The sequence below is a fragment of the Gymnoscopelus braueri genome (assembly GCF_963280865.1).
Source record: "Gymnoscopelus braueri genome assembly, chromosome: 21".
NCBI lineage: Eukaryota > Metazoa > Chordata > Actinopteri > Myctophiformes > Myctophidae > Gymnoscopelus > Gymnoscopelus braueri.
In genome coordinates, this window is record NC_137623.1 from 28,786,175 (window position 1) to 28,802,805 (window position 16,631).

General features: G+C 42.8%; 1 protein-coding gene across 1 annotated transcript; it reads right to left on the minus strand.

Annotated features, from left to right (window-relative positions):
- Positions 1-1,353: 1,353 nt before the first annotated feature.
- LOC308077170 (uncharacterized protein) lies at positions 1,354-9,639 on the minus strand. Its single transcript, XM_080417764.1, has 6 exons — positions 9,362-9,639; positions 6,547-6,588; positions 4,953-5,063; positions 3,734-3,847; positions 2,895-2,966; positions 1,354-2,282 (listed from the first exon to the last, which is right to left on the minus strand). Exons 1-6 carry the CDS (start codon positions 9,482-9,484, stop codon positions 2,178-2,180), a joined length of 567 nt encoding a protein of 188 aa, XP_080273890.1. The 5' UTR covers positions 9,485-9,639; the 3' UTR covers positions 1,354-2,177.
- Between the last annotated feature and the right edge of the window lie 6,992 nt (positions 9,640-16,631).

A 16,631-nucleotide genomic window follows, 5' to 3' on the forward strand; every position in this document is an offset into this window, starting at 1 on the left:
CAAGAAGTCTACACAATTAGAGAATGTAGAATAATTGTTATTTTGATCTAATGGTGGCCTGTTATATCTCCTCTATGGCACCACATCAATGCAGCATGGATGGAATTGTGGACAAAATCGTATCCAACGATAACAAAATATTCTAAGTTTTGGGTCTGAGAGTCTAAAATCTCATCAAATGGTGGTCCCACTGGTCCGTGGCTCAAATGCCCAATAAATAATGGACCTTGATATGAAAAGGGTTGAAAACCACTGCTTTAGGTACAGTAGGTATACTGGCAGGCCCACATACTCACCAAAAAGTGCCTTCACCAGAGCTCCTGTTTTCCTCTCTACCCACAAAGAAGTGAGTCTGTGCAAAGAGCTGAGGTCATTGCCCTGCAGAAATACTCAAACAACCCATTTGGTCCCAGACCCATGCTGCAAGTTTCCAGTTCTGGACAAATGCACCCAAAATGACAGGGGGGGTTTTAAATAGACACGCTTTTGACTCCTGAAACAGATTGTCTGCACTATATTTTAATTCTATTTTCTTTCCTTCTCTTTCCCACTAGCTAATTGCCCTCAGTCTGTTAACCACTTTAACCCTGCATGTCGTCTCAATTTTGGACATGTCATTATAATAAATAAAGAAATATATTGGAAGATAGAGTTGTTTTTTCTTCTTCGAAAATAGCAAATCTACAAGCTCACAATGTGTCGGTGAGACGTGTTGTGAGCTTGTAGATCTGTTATTTTCGAAATAATTTAGACCATTTTTGTGGTTAAACGTTTAAGTGGTTAAGTGGCTAATGGATTACTGGGCATGGTTCCTGCTGGTTTACCCTGCCCGTCTGTCAGCCAAGCACTGGGCATTCGCTATACCTGCACCACTTTTCCATCTGTTATTTGCTCAGTGCTATTTACACCCTCTCTAATCCTTCATTTTCTGAATCAAAGTCCTGGCACGTTCGTCGACCCATGCGTGGGAAACGTATGGTGTGATTCTGGGAGAGAGGGAGGGAAAATGTGTTAAGCTGCTACTGAGACAGGCATGCAGTTTCTAAATCGCCTCAAATAAAATGGTAGAACAGTGGTTCTCAAAGTGGGCTCCAGGGACCCCCAGTGGTCCTTGACGGGGCTCCACGGGGTACCCAGCAAAATGTGTTAATGTAGCATCAACATCAGTTTAATGCATTGGCTATTTGAAAATAGCCAATCTACAAGCTCACAACATGTCACATTGCGACACATTGTGTGCGATGCGATTTGAAAAAATTATTGAAATAATTTTGAATACTTTTGAAACATTTTAACACAAATCTTGTATGGGGTCCCTGATACAAATTATTGAGAACCACTGTTTTTCCCCCAATACTGTTATACAATTTAAGTGCTAATATCTTAAAATTTAAAGACAGTACAATATTTTTCCACCAGTCGCCTTGACTAAAACTTTATTGAGATCTGATACAAACAAACTTCTCATAAAAGAAATATTTCTGCAAAAATATACCCTCAATCTTAAATCATGAGTTCATAGAAGAGGAAAAAAAGTTCTCTGATAAAATATTTTAAAACAAGTTCGTTGAGTCCAAGAAATGGAATCCTTTGAGGTGTAGAAGTACATACATGCAGGTATATATTAGACGCTTGAAATAATATGTAAAAAAGTATCAATATGTTTCCAGACTGGCTTATAAATGTTAGCTTGCATACAGTTGAAACAGTAAGAGCGGACACACATGGCAAGATGTTTTGAACCGATCAAACTCCAACATTTCTACCGTATCATTTTAAAGTAATAGCCTTTGAAAAAAGAAAATGTGCACATCACTCTTTAATAGGTTCAGGTTGTTTGGTCAATAGGTTTGGATTGCTCTACAGTTTACAGGTAGTACTTGTAATCTTGACAGAATCCAGTTGTGAACATACAAACAAACCAGGCTTTGTTTGGGTTCGATTTGCTCGATGATGATTTCCCCATCAGACTGAATTAAATACGCGCATTTCCTTTTGGGAAATGTCGACTGTAAATGTTGGATATTTTTGTTTGTCAAAATTCGTAATTATTTGTAAATGCAAAAATAGCAGTTCTACAAGCCCATTTGGGATCCCTCTGTTATTTTTACATTCAATTTGATTTATTTTAGAACCCAGCTGGGCTTTGCCCAATTAAATAAAACAAACAGTTATTGTTAACAAACATCCTTCTTGACAGGTCTCCTTCGCCCTTTTCCTCCTCTTCTTGTACTCCTCTTGGGTCTGTCGTTCAGCGTCCCATCGTTCTGCGTAACATCTCCCTGGAGAGCATTCGACATGTCAGTTAGATACTGAACAGAAGTCTGGCTCATTTCATTGGACTCGGGCTAATCAAAACAGATTGCTACCATTTTCCTGCATGAGAGGTAGGGTCTCAAACCAGTTTAGGTCCCCATCCATAGTTGGAAGTCCATATTTTAACTGCTTAAACCAAGACCTGAGGCCGATTCTAAAAATGTCTTCTAAATCCTGACAGCCTTCTGAACAACTTATGTTGCTAAATCAGTGGTGCTCAAACATTTTCATGTGAACACCCCCAAAATGATATGCTTTCCCGGTTTTAATTGATTAAACCCTACACCTACAGTATATACTTAGTTGACCGGGGTCCCTCAGGGCTCTATACTAGTCGGTCCGCTACTATTTCCCTCTGCTTCAAATCTCTTCGCTAAAAATAGCTGATCTATAAGCACATTATAAGCTTATAGATTTTCTATTTTTGGCAAATATTTGCCCCATAATAGAGATGCTAGTCCAAGTGGTTAACTACATTGGTGACAACATTTTGAATGGAATCCTCCAAACCATGAAAGTGGACTTTGTGTAACAAACAGATGTGACCCAATGGAAAGAGATAACTTAGGATGTCTCACCAGTATAGAGTACGCCCCGGCATGCGCCTTTTTAGGCGGCTGGCTCTTCACCTGTCTTCTGGCTCGGACGACCTAGAAGGATATTCCGATGCAATGTCAGACCAGCAAAATACACTTACAGTATGTGACAATTCTGTCAGATGAGTAAAGCAACGGTAGTCACTCACAGACTTTACAGATCAGAACTCACACAGCACAGCACGTCAAATTGCCTACTCACACTGCTGGCTTGCACGCTGAATGAGAACATGTTTTCTCAAACATATTCTAGTCGTCAAGCACAGTCGGCGAGCACAGAAAACACAACACTTCCTTCACATTCACACAGTAAAATCCTCTGTTTTTTTTATGCTCTGAGAGCATAAAACATTTACCCAAATGGTTGGTCCGTTTTACGTTCCATTTCACGGGTCATCAACTTCAAATGTGTCCGGGACAAGGCTTGTCCATGTCCTTGGCAAAATATTTATTTTAGAAATAAATAAATGAATAATGAAGAACTATAATGTTCTTAATTTGTTCAAGTAGTGTGAGATGAAAGCACTGACTGTGCTGATAAGATTTTCTTTTTAAAATGCCAGTCGCCAGGTTTTCTTCAGAATAGCTAGGACACAGATTGAATTACTGCAGAAAGTATAGCATTTTAAAATGTGTAGCACCTAATGTGCCATAGACACTATGGCACATTAGGAGTCCCCTTGTATATGATAGGTCTATGTGTGTGACGAAACCCCTGCAATGACCCCTGGTCCATTTGTAACACCCCCCCCCCCCCATACACACAATTGCAGCTGTCCCCTAGCTGTACCCGTACGTATGGCGTTACCATAGGAACCCACCTGTAGGGGGGTGCTTTTATCGTTGCTAAGGAGAGAGAAGGAGCCCACACGGGATTTGCGCTTGTGCTTCCTCTTATTGATGGACTGCGGCAGATGTCTTCTGGCCCTCTCCGCCTGAAACGCCACAGACACACACACACACACACACACACACACACACACACACACACACACACACACACACACACACACACACACACACACACACACACACACACACCCTTAGACGGTGGACGTGCAGTGCACACGTTGTGAAAACCATCAGTATAAAAATTCATATTTTATTGGGAGATCTCCTCGAACATATACACTCGCACGCACGCAGGCACGCATGCAGGTATGCACGCACGGACGCACGGACGCACGCTGAATTAGAATGAAAGCTACAGTATTAGTTAGAGGGCATGTGCTCTTATAAGATCACCACCATATACATAGTGTAATTGGGATCCATTTATGTATTTCACGTAATCCCATGGTGTTTTGTCATATCAAAATGGACCAACTGTACTTTCTGTCTTTCATATCTGTCCCCTGTTGCTCTCCACTCTTCTTTCTGATTGTCCCTTTTCTCTTTCCATCTTTCCCCCTTTCTGCATTGCTTCAGTACAACTGGCGGTGCGTGTGTATCTGAACCGTATTGCGTCGACCATTTACAGATATCACAATGTCACTGGTTTAATTCCATCTGCAGGCCTGTATTGTCTTTCCCCATCCCTGATCTCACTTCATTTCTTATTCTTTTCAAAATGTTGGTGTACAACTCACATCAATGGGCAAGTGAACATAGCCGATCTACAAGCTCACAGCACATCACAATGTGAAGCGTTGTGAACATGTACTGTAGATCTCCTATTTTCCCTTTTGAAAATTTGTGTGAAAAAAACCCCCCAAAAAACATTTAATTAAAATGGAAAATTTTCACCTATGACATGCCCAAAATAGGGGCGCCATGAGTTGAAAGAGGTGGATATATATATTGTATTGGGTAAAATCAGTACGCACAAAGGATAATGTGTTTGTCACAATATCCCAAGGCCATGTGTTTGGCCCAATATCCCAGTGTGCCTCGCCTCACCGTTTGAGAAGCACTGTGAGATATACACACAATTTGGGAACTTTGACGTTAGCCAACGATCTACCGGTATACTGTATGTATGTATGCGGTTTCTCCCCAGCTCTGCCTCCTGCCCTGGCTATGTGTCTGCAGCTGTCTTACCTGGATGAGCGTGTTGGGGAATCCTTTGGCAGAGAACGACCCAGGAAGGTTGAACTGGCTCAGGTGGGTGGGACCCCTCCGCTCCACATGCCTCTTAATTCTGAATGGACTCTACAAAACGAAAAGCACAGAATGAAACAACCTGTGGCTAAATATTCCATTAACTCTCATTCTCATTAACACCTTTTATGCATCTCTTTTGTGTAAATCCTTAATTCACTCATTAGACAGGGGTTGTTTTCCCTTCCATTCCTTTCTGTTCCCTACTGTTCTATTGAAAATGGCAGAATTACTATTGCTAGTGGCCCAGCCCTTTCCCTGCGCCTGTCATCGATCTAGGCATAAATGGGTTGCTGCTATCGACCCACATAATAAATGTATTGTCACTGTGAGAAAGAATAAGTGTCACGTTGCCAATTAGGGCATTGTAGTAAATGTATTGTGGTAGCTGTCTGCAGGGTCCTAGCCAGCTCAATCAATGGCTCTCAAGATACAGTGTAGGGGCATATAGCTCAATTAATGGCTCTCAAGATACAGTTCATTACTGTAACTGGAGAAATAACAGCTATTTTCCTCTCATGTTGATAACAGAGAGGTTTGCGTCTGTTATAAATAGTTGCCATAATTACTAAATGAATGCATGTTTTAGTAGCCCCGGCCCAGCAGTAGTTTACACACGATACAACATTATTCAGTATCTGACAGGAAAACACTTGAAACCAATCAGGTGACTCTTGTGGCCAACATGGTACAGCAGTACAGTGGTTCTCAACCTTAAATGGATCATTCAGGCCCACTTGAACATCTCCAAAGCGTTCGTGGCCCACCCATCTGACCACTTAACACGGCAGCAGTGTTGAGTGGTCAGGTGGGTGGGCCGTGCGCATTTTCAATTAGTTTATTTTAATGGTCAATCAATTGACTGTGTTGTGGCTTAGATCAAATGGAACTATAATGTAGTTTAAGTTCCTATTTATCGGCATCACAAAGAAAACTCAAGAAAAAATACTGTGACATTTTTTCTCCTCCTTTTATATTAATGTTATATTATCATTAAAATTGTAGTGTTTCGTCAATTATTATACAGTGGTTCTCAACCTTTTCAGGCCGCGACCCCCCAAAATAATCATATTTGAGTTGAGGTATTACATTTAGTTTGACTCGGTTCCACAGACAAATATTATGAAGATAGCCGATCTACAAGCTCACAACGCCTCACAGCGCGAGGTGGTGTGAGCTTGTAGATCAACTATTTTCAAAATGTTTGGCCAACGTTTGACCAGTTTTTATAGTAAAGTTTGTTGATTACTTTTGACGCAGTAATGGTCTTTTTTCATTTAATTTCTTATATATTTTTTATATTAAAAAGGTCTTAAAAGTCCTTAAATTGTCACTTCACTGTCATCTGGAGACCCCCCCCAAAATCATGTGGGGGCCCCCCCGGGGGGTCCCGACCCACAGGTTGAGAACCACTATACTAATATACACTGGGATGACTTCCCGGTGAAAAAGTGTAAAAATGGACTTTGAGTGTCAGTAGTGTGAAGGATGTCCTCGTGCACAGTAAACATTACTGGTACCACTAACCACGTACCAGGGGAGACGACGCCCTCTGTGGATTCAGGTCATCATCAGGCTGAGCAAAGAGAAAGAAGAAAGTGTCAGTAGAGTGACAGTATACACCACCAGTATACGGCTTGTATTCCCATACAGAATTATGATTCATTTAATCTACATCAGTGGTTCTCAAACTTTTTCATGTCAAGGACATACAAAATGTATTTGGCTGCGGACCCCCCCCATCTCAAAAATATTTTGTGCCAGGGATTTTTCAAAAATAGCTGATCTACAAGCTCATAGCGCGGCACGAAGTGCCGCGCTATGAGCTTGTATATCTGCTATTTTTGAATAGCTAAAGTATAAAAGAATGGTTCAAGTGGTTAAAATGATTGTGACGCTATATTAACTAATTTTGCTGGGGACCCCCTGGTACCCCCCCCCCCAGCCCACTTTGAGAACCAATGATTTTACATGACATGATGAATATCCGCATACTGCAATGGTGTCCCAATTGTGCTCGTATTGTGAAATGAGAAATTGCCGGTGTCAGTTGTTACAACAAAGGTCTGCCGTGTATATGGAACCTCGTGGCGCTGGCCTAGATATTTCACAATTCAGTAACTATTCATATAAATAGTTTCGATTCCACAGAATGAAAAGCTTCCTGACAGACGGGTCTAAATGGTGTCCATTTTCCCTGTAGGCCCACATAGATCTGTTCATATTGTCCTCTCTGACATGTCCCAACAGTACAAGTGAGTACACAAGGAACTGTATTTCTTCTGCACTGAGCAAACACAGCAACATTATATTATAAACTAGTTCTCTTTCCTTAATTACATTGAGCCACACACAGCATGTTCTTTTTTTTTCACCAGCTTATTATGCGAAACAACTCTCATCAAAACTTGCCACAGTCCATTTGTTTTTTCTGCTGTAGTAGGCGTTATGTGTTGACGAGTGCCATAAATTACTCCCTTAATGTATTCTGTTCCATTATTACAAGTGACCTTCGTGGGAAAAAGTGCAAAGACAAAATAAACTTGGCGTTGAATTAAACCAAAATGCAGGGAATGACAGCTTTTGGGAAGATGCTGCCTGCCCCGGGGTATCAGTTAGTTCCAACCACATCTGAAGTGCATAATTGTGCATGCTATAATACAATTACAAATAAACATAGGAGAGAAAAACACATGCTGCCGCCCAAACGCCTCGCAGAGTTCCCTCGGATGGAACAGAGTTCCCACACCATACTCTTTCATGTGTGCGTGGAATTGCTCCTCTCGCCTCCTACAGCTGTCGGGCTCTGTTGTCCATATGAGGATGATTACTTTGGACAGAACACGAAGTCCTGTCCGCAGAAAAATGTCCACCGCAAGTATAAAGTATAACAGGCCCGGCGGCCACATGAAAAGCTAAAAGGGAGCAGAAAGGAGTTTGTTCCACAGAGGGCTTTATTTTTGGTGCGGTGGCATCGTGGCTGCAAAACCCATTACAATGAGACTTTGTTTCTTCTGACCGGAAAGGAAATGATACTTCTCTGTGTTTGTTGGTTAAGAAATAAATAGTTAGACCAGTGGTTCTCAACCTTTTCTGGATTAGCTAGGGCCCTCTTGAAAATCTTGAAAATGTCGGCTGGCCCACATATCTGATGACCACTTAACTCCTAAGTGAAGTATTATAGTTAATTTGAGCGTACAGTATCAGTAACTCACAATGGAAGGTCAAGTTGCTGTGGCTGCTTCCAAGAGGTCAGTTGTGACCACAGCAGACGTCAAGTGCAAATGGGAAGATGTCTGTATAGTCTAACTCAGTGGTTCTCAGCCCGACACGTGAAATTTTATTCAATCAATCGATTGCGTTCCGGCTTGGATCGATGGAACCAACATAGTATAAATTAAGTTGCTATTTATCTGTATCACAATGAAAACACATTTTTAAGGTTTTACAGCAAAAATACCAGGTCATATTATTATTATTATTTTTAAATATTAACCCATTCAAACCGGATTTTAGCGTTGGCTATTCAAAAATAACAGATATACAAGGTCGTAGCTTGTACATCTGCTATTTTTGAATTTTCTTGAAAAATCTTGAAAGTGTTTGAACTTTGAATAATAATAATTTTGAATTATGAAAAAATTTGAAGGCATTTGTAGAATCGGCCTCAGGTCTTAATGAGTTAACGTTATATTAACATAAAAATCTTGTTTGGCAAGTATTTGGGGGCCCACTTGCAATGCCCTCGTGGCCCACCAGTGGGACCCGGCCCACAGGTTGAGAACCTTTTTTTTTTTTTTTTGCACTAGACGTCTGCTGTGTGGTCACAACTGACCTCTCGGAAGCAGCCACAGCAACTTGACCCTCCCGTTGTGAGTTTTACTGATACGCTCAAATTAACTATAAAATACTTGCTCCATAAAATTTAAAATCAACTTCACTTTCCACTCTCGGACTCCAGGGCCAAGTCTAACATCAGCGCAGCTCAGCTAAACTGATGACAGCAGTCATAACTTACTGCGTTCTGCCCACTTGCATTACAGAAATTGCTTTTTAGCTTTTCATAGCTTTCATCATTCAGATTTGGTTCTTTTTCAAGCGTGATGGAGTCATACTGTACAGGTTTAATAGCCTGTCCACTGGCACAAGTCAGTGGTATATGTAACATGTAACCATTATGATAGTTCAAATTACCTGTGCTGTATCAGGTTCAAATGAGAAAACCCAGCAGCAGTGTCTCTTGCAATAACTTTGACGCAGCGTCGATAGGATAGGATACTTCACTGCCATCACATTATACAACCATTACAATTTAAACCACGTATGTAAAAAAAAAGTACACTCTTTACCTGTCCACCTGTGGTCTGTTTACTGACACAGTCCTCCCCTGCGGTGGGCCCAGAACAGTCCAGGGCGTGTGACAGCAGGCCAGCCTGCAGGCAAAGCACACACAACCATATAGTAAGCCCCATGATCCAAGCAGTCAATGCAGTGGTCCCGGGCCCCCGTCGCCTCCTTGCTTTATACTCTCGGCTCGGCTAATGGGGACCAGATGCACGGGAATGGGAGGCCATGCCAGCATCACACAGACAAACAGCCCACCGCAAGCTAGTGCTCTGCGCCAGCACGCGGCCTGCGGTCCTGCAGAAACATGTCAGACATCTGAAGGGCCTCCCCCAAAAACCGCCCCAAATCCACCCCCTCCACCCCCACATTAACGCAGGATGGGGTATGAGGGTCATTTTCCACTTTATGCCTGCGCCGTAACTGCTGCCAGAGCCTGTGAACGTGTGTGTGTGTGTGTGTGTGTGTGTCTACAGTATGTGTGTAAGAGAGGGAGAGAGATAGAGATAGAGATAGAGAGAGAAATGAGTGTGCGTGCGTGCGTGCGTGCGTGCGTGCGTGCGTGCGTGCGTGCGTGCGTGTGTGTGTGTGTGTGTGTGTGAGAGAGAGAGAGAGAGTGTGAGAGAGAGAGATGGGAGGGGGCTTGAAAGAGATGTTATGTGAACAGTGATTGAAAATGTAAACCTCTGTTGACAATAAATGAAACAAAATTGGCAGTTTGTGTTTCCGTAGTACCCTGAAGAAGTGTTGCATAATGCATGCAGCTCATTTGCCCCTTAATGTCCCTGAGCTTGATGCTGGAGATGAGTGCCTCTTTCAATGTTCACGTGCAGTACCTGTTTACCCTTCAGCTCTTCCACTGATGCAAACACTTTAGCAGTCAGCACTTTTACAATTATAGTAATTATACCTTTTCGAGTAAACTTAGAATACAAGAGCAACTCTCACTGTTCATCCAGTGCAGTAATGCTGAGTGAGCCATGGCACACTTGTGTAATACGTCTCAACTCAAATTTCCAGATGTCAGCTACTGTACCCAAATCAAGTCAGACGCACAGTGTGCTGCTCTGTGCATGCTACGATATGTACCAAGCTGCCGGTGAATAGCTGAGAAAAGTCAATATTTTGTAGGACATTTGTGCATTGTTTTGACAGGCCGATTCGAGGCTCCAGATCGAGAGTGAACAAGTCTGTGTGAACATTTATTTGGCCCGTAAAACAAAACATGCCGTGACTAATACATCTCCTGACGAGGGAAGTAGGCGATGAATAGGCATCCTGTGCAAAGGTGTATTACTGGATGGAAAGAGTGAGAGAGAGACTCAGAGAGAGGGAGAGAGAGAGCGAGAGAGAGAGAGAGAGAGATAGAGAGAGACTCAGAGAGAGGGAGAGAGAGAGAGAGAGAGAGAGAGAGAGAGAGAGAGAGAGAGAGAGAGAGAGATAGAGAGAGAAAGGGAGGGAGAGAGGGAGAGAGAGACTCAGAGAGAGAGAGAGAGGGAGAGAGACTCAGAGAGAGAGAGAGAGAGAGAGAGAGGGGGAGACAGACTAAGAGACAGAGAAAGGGAGAGAGAGAGAGAGAGAGAGAGAGAGAGAGAGAGACAGAGAGACAGAGAGACAGAGAGAGAGAGAGAGAGAGAGAGAGAGAGAGAGAGAGAGAGAGAGAGAGAGAGAGAGACTACAGCCTAATGTCTTTGAGCCTCAAGGAATTGTCTTCCACCAGGATTAAAAACATCTGCTGCTGTGAAAAAGCAAATATTGTGGGAAATTATAAAATGCTTTAATTTCCGGTTCAGTCCAAACTCATAGCGTATACAGTACCATACATTTTACTGTCCCCTATTCACCATCTTACGTGACAAAATTTGGAAAAAAGAGCTACAAAAGGATCTTAAATGATTCACAACGTGTGCAGGGGAGGGGAGGGTAGCAGACAGTGGTTAGTCATCTCACATAGGCGAGAACATTCCACTTCTGGATGTGAATGGGCTGTTGTTGTTGCACATGTGGAGTTTCACCAAGACTACTGGCAAGATGGCTGGAGGCTGACGTTCCATTTGGACTGATGCACTTTGTTTATTCACAAGGAGCTTACGGAGACTTAAGTGAGAGAAAGAAAAACGGCTGTAATTCAGGAAGCCCTGCTTTCCTTGGCAGGACACCCGAATGGACCGGAGTCTACGAAATGGACAAACAAGTTGGATGTTTTATTTAACAAACCAAAGCTATTTATTTTATGATGACATTCCTCTTGAGGATGTCTTTTTTTGTTGTTGTTTTTACTCAAACAAAGACTTTATATGCATCAATTTCATGGAGGTTTGGGTGACCTCTTAATTCAAAATAGTTACATGTTTACATGAGCCTAATAATAATCTACTTCCTGACCACAGCAATAACAGGCCTACTTCTGCAGCTTATTTGAAATGCATCTTATTTACTCAAGTCCTTCAAGTCACAGTATAAGAGCAACTTTCAACATGTTGTCCACAGTAGTTAATTTAACTCTGAGAGTGTAAATGATCTAATTAAACCCTATTGACCGATACCCTCCAGGGTTCTATACTAGTTCTATAGGCATGTGGTTAGAACATTGAGCATTCGGTGGTGGACATAAAATTGACATGCAGTGTCTTTCTCAATGGTTCCGGCTCCCTATCGGCAGCTGTGCCTTGAGCGTCCGTCACCACGTCTGACGCTGATTCTCTGTGACAGCCAGCTCGTTGACCTTGTGGAAAAAAATGGAAGTCCTTTCTCCTCCTCATAACATCCCATCTGCTCTAACTGCAGTGTAGATGTTGTCACACTGTGTGCGTGAGAAAGACAGGTCATTTGTGACGCGGTGATGCTCATGGGTCCATTTTTACACTCTCTGGGTAAAATGAAACAGCCAGGATATTGGTTTGTGTGAGTGTGTGTGTGTGTGTGTGTGTGTGTGTGTGTGTGTGTGTGTGTGTGTGTGTGTGTGTGTGTGTGTGTGTGTGTGTGTGTGTGTGTGTGTGTGTGTGCGTGTGCTTGTGTGTGTGTGTGTGTGCGCGCGTGTGTGTGTGCGCGTGTGCTTGTGTGTGTGTGTGTGCGCGCGTGTGTGCGTGTGCGTGTGCGTGTGTGTGATTTGAGGAGCCCCCCGCAGCCCCGGCTGTGAATGATTATCTAGATTATGACACGCCGGCTAAATGACTCGTAGCTCAAATTGATGAATGCGGTTGGATAATAAATCCAACAATTGTGAACATCGGATCCCACCATTGGCTCCCTGGCTAATTCCCCCCCCCCCCCTCGCCTAATTGAAACATATTCCTGTCTGCAGGGCATGGATGTAATGGGATTTGTACATTGCCATCTCAAAAGTGAGTCACAGAGGAAAAGCCATACACGTGCCGTATCCCCAACCCGTGTCAAATGGATAGTGGTGGCTCATAAGTGACTATGGCAGGATGTGGGTTTACAGTGCAATCTCACTGAAAATGGAAAACAAGTGGATATTAATCTGCCACTTACAGTATGGAGAGATGGTTCCCATATCGTATGTGTGTGCATGTTAGGGCCTGGGCAATTAACTGAAAATATATCGAAACCGGCATTTTGAACAAATAACGGACTTAATCTTGCTCATGTAGGTTAATTGAATAATTGAAGCAGTTTTTTTAAACAATTATCTTTTATTTCTTATATATCAACTAATCGATGCGAAAAAAAATTGAATAGATTTTGTATAATCGACTAGATCGATTAGTCTGATGAACCTATTAACCCTGTATTATGCTTCGTTGTAGAACAATAGCGAAAACGGCCGATCTACAAGCTTTTTATTATTACGACACGTTAACCGTAATCGAGACAAACGTTTGAAATAATCTTGATTTATTTGAAGTTTATATCGCCCGGCCCTAGTTTATGTGGATGTGTGTTTAGGCTGTAAGTGTGTGCTAAGTAACCAAGCTCGATTAAGCCAGTTATGTGGCTGTATTTACTTAGCAGTTTGAGGCCATAAATATGAGAGGGCTGCTGATGGAAAGTGAGCTTGTGTTGTCACAGCCAATGGGCTCCCTGGTGCGTCTGTGTGAACGCTTTGCCATCCAGCTCTCTGTTTGGCACGCCAGGCTGCCCGACACTGAAGAGCACCAGCCATCTGCTCTGTTTATGTCTGTGTGTGCTACATGATGTGTGTGTACACATGTGTTGATGTATGAGCGTGTATTCTTGTACACATGGTAATTATGCATGTGTGTGTGTGTGTGTGTGTGTGTGTGTGTGTGTGTGTGTGTGTGTGTGTGTGTGTGTGTGTGTGTGTGTGTGTGTGTGTGTGTGTGTGTGTGTGTGTGTGTGTGTGTGTGTGTGTGTGTGTGTGTGTGTGTGTGTGTGCGTGCGTGCGTGCGTACTTGAATTACTATACTTGTGAGGACAATTATGTCCCCACAAATATAGTAAAATTGGACAAAATAGACATTGAGAAGACCCTTTTCCTGAGAAATTGATGTTTTTAAGGTTAAAAAGATGGGGAGAGTTAGATTCACAATTAGGAAAAGATTCAGGTTAGGATTAGTCAATTAGAGGTTAGGTTTAGGGTTTAGTAGAGTTAGAGTTATGCCCGATTTATACTTAGTTGCTGTTGTCGTGCCCCGAAACCTTTTTCGGTTTTAGGCGAATGTAAAATTGACATCCTTAAATGTTGCCAAAGTGCGGGGAGGAGCTCATCCCCCTGTCCGTGCATGCACCCGGGTCGTGTAGATCATTGGTTCTCAAAGTGGGGACCCCAGGGGTCCTTAGGGGGGTTTCTGGGGGTCCCCAGCGAAAGTAGTTAATATAGCATCACAATCATTTTAACAACTTTATCCATATATACGTTTTCTATTAAAAAATAGCAGATCTACAAGCTCGCAGCGCGGGAGCTTGTACATCTGCTATTTCTGAAGATTTTTTTTCTGAAGAAAAATATCGAAAATGTTTGGAATCGGTGGATTTTTTTTTTTTTTTTAACATGAATCTTCTCTTTTGGGGGTCCCTGGCACAAACTATTTTCAGATGTGGGTCCGCAGCCAAATACATATCAATTTGGGGGTCCTTGACTTGAAAAAGTTTGAGAACCACTGGTGTAGATAATGGTTTCTCAACCAGTGCTCCACAGACTAACAGCGTAACCACAGGTGGTCCAAAAATACATACCCTTTGATTGTTGTCTCATTTGCATACATGTTGTTTGTACCAGCTTCTAAATATACAAATGACTGTTGTACTAAATACTGTATAGGCTGCTGTTGTGGTGAGGTGGGTGGGGTGAGGTGGTGGTCCTTGAGAATTGTTTGAAATAGGGTTCAAATAAGGCAAAATAAAATAAAAGGTTTGAGAACCCTGGTGTAGATAATAATCCCCATCTGAGAATTTCAGACACAGAATGTCTCCCCCGACCGCATTGATGCATCCATGTGCAGGCAGAGGGGTCCGATTCCAAATCAATACCTCCTCTAAAGTGCTTTATCACTTTTCTTTCCCCCCCTCCCCGAGCTCGGCCGCTTTGTTAACATTTTATTGAAGTGAGGCAGGGAGACGTGAGCCTCAGACAGTGGCCGTTCATTCTTTCCACTCAGGTGGAAAAAGAGAAGACAGCGGATGGGAAAAATCTGGAATAAGCAGAGATGCAATTTGTGCATCTTGTCATTGACGAAGGAGAGTTTGTTGTCTGTCTGGCCTCTTCCATTTCAACTTCGATTTCCGTCAGTGCCTCTGAGCTTGTTGGAAGAACTAGTATGCTCAGGCTGAGGGAGTGCTCATTAGACTTAAGTCTTGGAGTGAATCTTAAATACGTCATCAATTACCCGTGTTCATTCATGTTTAATCTAGTGTCTGCATCAGCCACACGGCCCCCAGAGCGTTTAGCAGAATTAAAGGTCGTCTGCAAATCATAAAACTCTTGCCGTCTTAAAACAGACAGAAATTCAGCTGAGCTCCAAATCTAGTCTTTTTGATGAGTCCACTAATCGTTTTGTAATTTAGACATGAATTAAAAATGTATTCACAGCAGACATGGCGTTGATGTCCTCTCTCTGGTAACAGCGGTCGTTAAAGAATGAGATATATTCACACTCTCGCTCTCTCTCTAGAACACGCACAATCACAACAGTCCTGACTTTCATCTCACTCAACAAAGGGAAGAATATATAATTGCAGAGCGACGCGCTGTCGCAGCCGTCACAACATTGGCTGACTTTGTTTACAAGGTGATTCTACAGGTTCAAAGATTTTTATTCTGGCTTTGAAATCCCTAGTCTGTCTGAACCACTAAACAAATACACAAGAGCGTGTCTGTAAACACTGGAGTCAAGCAGACATGTATTTTGAGTTATCATAGGCTGCGACAAAAAGGTTTCCATGTCTGAGTCAAACCCTTTTAGGAATAGGCTACAATGTGAAAACACCCGTAATACTGTACCATGGCTAACTTACATTGTATGGGACGGTATCTTTAAGCAGACAATCATAATGAGTTAATTATTCTGTATAAAGAATGTTGGTCTCTGTTCATTCATCCAGAATGCTATGAGAATGGCAGGCATAGTGTGCGTCACGCCCTTTCACTATCTCTCATTTATAACCCATCCTCTCTCCACTCTCGTCGCCATGGCAGCTGGAGTTGAAGGAAAACAATGACACTGAAGGTGGAAGCCTTTGACGAGAGAGAGAGAAGAGAGAGAGAGAGAAAGAGAGAGAGAGTGTAATATCTTGTCTCCTTGGATAGTCAGGGTGTGAGCAATGGGCGAAGAATACCAAAAGTATCGTGTGTGTGTGTGTGTGTGTGTGTGTGTGTGTGTGTGTGTGTGTGTGTGTGTGTGTGTGTGTGTGTGTGTGTGTGTGTGTGTGTGTGTGTGTGTGTGTGTGTGCGTGCGTGCGTGCGTGCGTGCGTGCGTGCGTGCGTGCGTGCGTGCGTGCGTGCGTGCGTGCGTGCGTGCGTGCGTGCGTGCGTGCGTGCGTGCGTGCGTGCGTGCGCATGCATACGTGTGTGTGTGAGACGGTGTTCACACCCATTTGTACAATAACGGATGAGAGCAGTGGGTGAAGAATATCAACAATATCTTTGTGTGTGAATGTGTGCAAAGGCTTTTTGTGTGTGTGTGTGTGTGTGTGTGTGTGTGTGTGTGTGTGTGTGTGTGTGTGTGTGTGTGTGTGTGTGTGTGTGTGTGTGTGTGTGTGTGTGTGTGTGTGTGTGTGTGTGTGCATACATGTGTTTGCTGTGTGCAATTGTGGGCATCAGCCAGAAAGGAAATGTAATTGCTTGCGCTCTTC

Bases quoted from the DNA above. Each gene is read 5' to 3' on its own strand.
- LOC308077170 (XM_080417764.1), bottom strand. From the start codon at position 9,484: ATGGGGCTTACTATATGGTTGTGTGTGCTTTGCCTGCAGGCTGGCCTG. The intron at 5,064-6,546 runs GTACGTGGTTAG...TTCGTTTTGTAG, and splicing joins AGAGGGCGTCGTCTCCCCTG to AGTCCATTCAGAATTAAGAG. The intron at 2,967-3,733 runs GTGGGTTCCTAT...ATATCCTTCTAG, and splicing joins ATAAAAGCACCCCCCTACAG to GTCGTCCGAGCCAGAAGACA.